This window comes from Nicotiana attenuata, chromosome 12, assembly GCF_001879085.1.
Source record: "Nicotiana attenuata strain UT chromosome 12, NIATTr2, whole genome shotgun sequence".
Classification (NCBI taxonomy): domain Eukaryota; kingdom Viridiplantae; phylum Streptophyta; class Magnoliopsida; order Solanales; family Solanaceae; genus Nicotiana; species Nicotiana attenuata.
The window spans coordinates 22223929-22227484 of NC_032000.1; the positions used below are offsets into that span (position 1 = coordinate 22223929).

The 3556-nt window shown below is 35.8% G+C and overlaps 1 protein-coding gene across 2 annotated transcripts in view; it reads left to right on the forward strand.

The window, feature by feature from the left end:
• Positions 257-3556, forward strand: part of LOC109235418 (deoxynucleoside triphosphate triphosphohydrolase SAMHD1 homolog) — a 7616-nt gene continuing 4316 nt past the window's right edge. The window contains exons 1-6 of one of the 2 annotated variants that reach the window (XM_019401518.1): positions 257-596; positions 1740-1777; positions 1863-1885; positions 2763-2869; positions 2956-3007; positions 3083-3167. In XM_019401518.1, coding sequence (XP_019257063.1) covers positions 477-596; positions 1740-1777; positions 1863-1885; positions 2763-2869; positions 2956-3007; positions 3083-3167 — 425 coding nt within the window. In that variant the 5' untranslated portion in view covers positions 257-476. The remainder of the gene's footprint in view (positions 597-1739; positions 1778-1862; positions 1886-2762; positions 2870-2955; positions 3008-3082; positions 3168-3556) is intronic. The other variant, XM_019401519.1, reaches the window with a different exon arrangement.

Here is a 3556-nt window from a genome sequence, read left to right on the forward strand (position 1 = left end):
AAACTTAATTATATAAATATTGATAGAAAACAGTTTCACTTTTGCAAGCCTTATGCGATATAAATCCAAATTAGTTGGAATTTCATGCAGGTATTGAACAGCCAGTGAGAGAAAAGAATTCATAGCAGAACCATCCCTTTGTTGTCATTTGAAATGCACTGTCTAACACGAAAATACAAAAGAAAAAGTAAATAAAATCGAGGTTCTAGCACGCTCTTCCGCCGCGCGTAGACTAAGAAATTTATTTTATTAGGCGGCATCACTTCACCACCACTGCAAATATTCCTGTACCTGATGCCTTTCCCTCTCCACTCTCCCCTGTACCTCTCTTCTCCCCTCTACCCTCCTATAAAAGCAGCAGAAATGCTAACACAGCCAAAATTCTCTCAATCGAAACCTTTACACTAAGAACCGAAGTACTATCTCCGGAATTCTCCAGAAGTTTCTAGAACAGTATATACCTGAAACAGCTACCAATGGGAGACTGTAACAGCGATGACTTCCGGACCTACACCTCCGCCACTTCTTTTGTCGACGATCGGCGATTCTCCAAACACGTTCATGACAATGTCCACGGCAACATCTATCTCGACCGTGTACGGTTTCTAACTCTGCTTTGCATGCTCTAATTCTTATCAAAATTGGAGTTCGTTTTTGCTTATCAGAAATTTTAGTTCATTTTTACTCTTTTTTGCTTTCGAAATGAACAAATTTGTTTCGGCAATTTAAGTTTCCTTTTCCTGCTTGAGTTGAAATTTCATAGCATATGCTTTCTAATTCCGTTATTCTGCTTTGCATGTTATGATCGTGTTTGCTTTTCAGCACGTTAATTTCTGCTCTTTTTGCTGTTGCAATTAGGTAATTAACTTTATAATTTGAAGCTAGAAAGGTTAAGTTTCAAAGCCTATGCTTTCTTGATTCCGTTATTCTGCTTCGCGTGTTGTAATGCTTATCAAAATCGGGGTACGTGTTTGCTTTTCAAAATACTTATATTTACTTCTTCTATTTTTGCTTTTGATTCGAGGAAATTGATTTGATAATTTTATATTTCCTGTTCGAGCGTGAAGTTTCGTAGCGTATGGTTTATAACTCTGTTATAATGCTTTGCACGCTGTAGTTGTTTCCGAACACGGTGTATATCTTTGCTTTTTCTAAAATTATACTTAATTTATGCTTTTCAATTGATTCGATGATTTGAAGTGTTTTGCTTTTTCAAAATAGAATTTAAATTATATTAAATATTTGTTTTGGCTTCAATTGAAGATATTAAATCGATGATTTGAAGTGTTTTTCTATTCAAGTTCCGTGGCTTATAGTTGGTTGTATGCTATGCGTGTACGCGAAAATATGTGTAGTAGTTTGTAAAGGCCGCTGATAGTCAAGTCTTTGTTTGGGCCTATAAACGGCTAATGTTACCATGGTTACCGTAGCAAGGCATATGGAATAGGGGCTAAATATGTTTTTTTATTTTATTTATGTCTCGCTAAATATGATTACGACCAGCGTGACTATCTCTTTTCATAGTCGTAGACACTTATTTAGTGGATATGTAATTATCTTTTGAGCAATAGTTTTTTCTTCACAAAAAGCTGAAAATAGAGTTTGTTAAAGTAACATAGAGTATATATACTGGCATGCATGATATATGGTTTTCCTGATATCTGCACTTAATTGATTAAGATATCAGATTTACTATATTCTTAGTAATATTTAACAACAGTTCTGCTCTTTAATTGCAGCTATCTCTGAAGTTCATTGACACCGAACAATTTCAGAGGCAAGCTTAATTTGTTTTTTCCTGCTCCAGATATTTTTGATTGGCTGGAAATAATTCCAATTGTGCTTTCTTGTGTATGTTACAGGCTTCGTGATTTGAAGCAGCTAGGTAAGCATATTCTTTATTTCTTTTATTCTTTTATTCTTTTTAAGTTTGTGCATACGTAAAGCTGATCAGAAAACTCTCTAATGTTTAGGATAATGAGTACTGGTGAAATTAAGTTTTTAAAGATTTGCAAATGTACATCTTTCAGGCTTGTACAATAGAATTGGTTGTGTGGTTACATTTTGTGTTTCAAACGGTTGTTGAACAAATTGCCGCTAGTGTATCCACTTTATGTCCTTCTATATTAGGGAATCTTAATAGGTTTCTAAGTATTTGGTATGATAAATTAGCTAAACTTGACTTTCATGGACAATTTACCACATGATGGTGTGGGCATCTGGACTACCATTAGCTTGACTCTCTGATTGTTATTTTAGTGTCAACTTGCACTTATTTTGAAAGGACAAATTCTTCCGAAGAATATTTTTTTCAGAGAAAGGCTAAAATGAAGTAAGAAACAAGATTTCTATAGATGGTGCCGTGCACCATCAACTATTTCTTTCAGCATGCCTGTGTTTCAGACGACTTCATCATATCTTGGTCATCTATTTTTGCACATCATAACTGCAAGTTGTCTATTACTAACCTTCTTTTAGGAAAGGAGGATAGCTAAGTTCTGGTATATTATCAATTAAAGTTACTGTTAGCAATTTGGTTCTTTTGGGTTAACAAATGCCACTTTGATCAAATTGTAAAGCCACTAAGGAAGATTTGTTTTTTGTTCCGTGTTGATGTTCATATCCGATATAAGTAATGTGGTGAGAACTTTCTCAGGAAGTTTATGCGCTCTCTATCATTTCTGAACTTTTTATTTTCGTGGCTTTACCATCATTTGGGACATAAACTTGTAATTTTGACTCGGTCGCAATTTCTCTCCTAGGTCTTACATACATGGTCTATCCTGGGGCTGTGCACTCTCGATTTGAGCATTCCCTAGGGGTCTATTGGCTGGCCAGTGATGCTGTAAACAGACTTAGGACCTGTCAAGTAGGACTATATCCTAATGGCATAATTTACATTATCTTGTCCCTATATTTGATAAGATCTTTTTGATGGACATGCCATGGCTGTAGGGACGGGAGCTTGGCATTGAATCTTTTGATGTACAGACCGTGAAACTTGCTGGTGAGTGAAATATACCAGCTAAGGTTCATTTTTCTCAACAGCATCTGGCCATTGTTCTTACTTGAGTTCATTTAGGATTACTACATGATGTGGGTCACGGGCCATTCAGTCACATGTTTGAGCGTGAATTTCTTCCTCGGGTTCGTGACGGCCTTAAGTGGTAATTGTTAATTAAAACTTATTCTCTCATTTTCATCAGTCAGAACTCAAAGATTTGATACAGTGAACTTTATTCTACATTTATCATGATGGCTACTTCAATATATAATTCTCTTCAATTTGTTAAAAAAGATAACTCCTATAGTGCTCCCCTAAGGAGATATTTGGTCCGGTTGGGACTATAAGTATTTCCTAGAATCTTATACTTATTGCGCATCAATGCATGATTATGGTGTTGTATTCTTCTACCAATCTGTGCCCTCTCTTCCATCTTGAGTGAAAATACTCCTCTGTCCTCTCATCCAAAAATTAGTCAATGACTGAAGAAGTCTGTTTGACATTGCCACAACAATCACTGTATTCATGGGTTATCCTTAATACCCCCCCCCC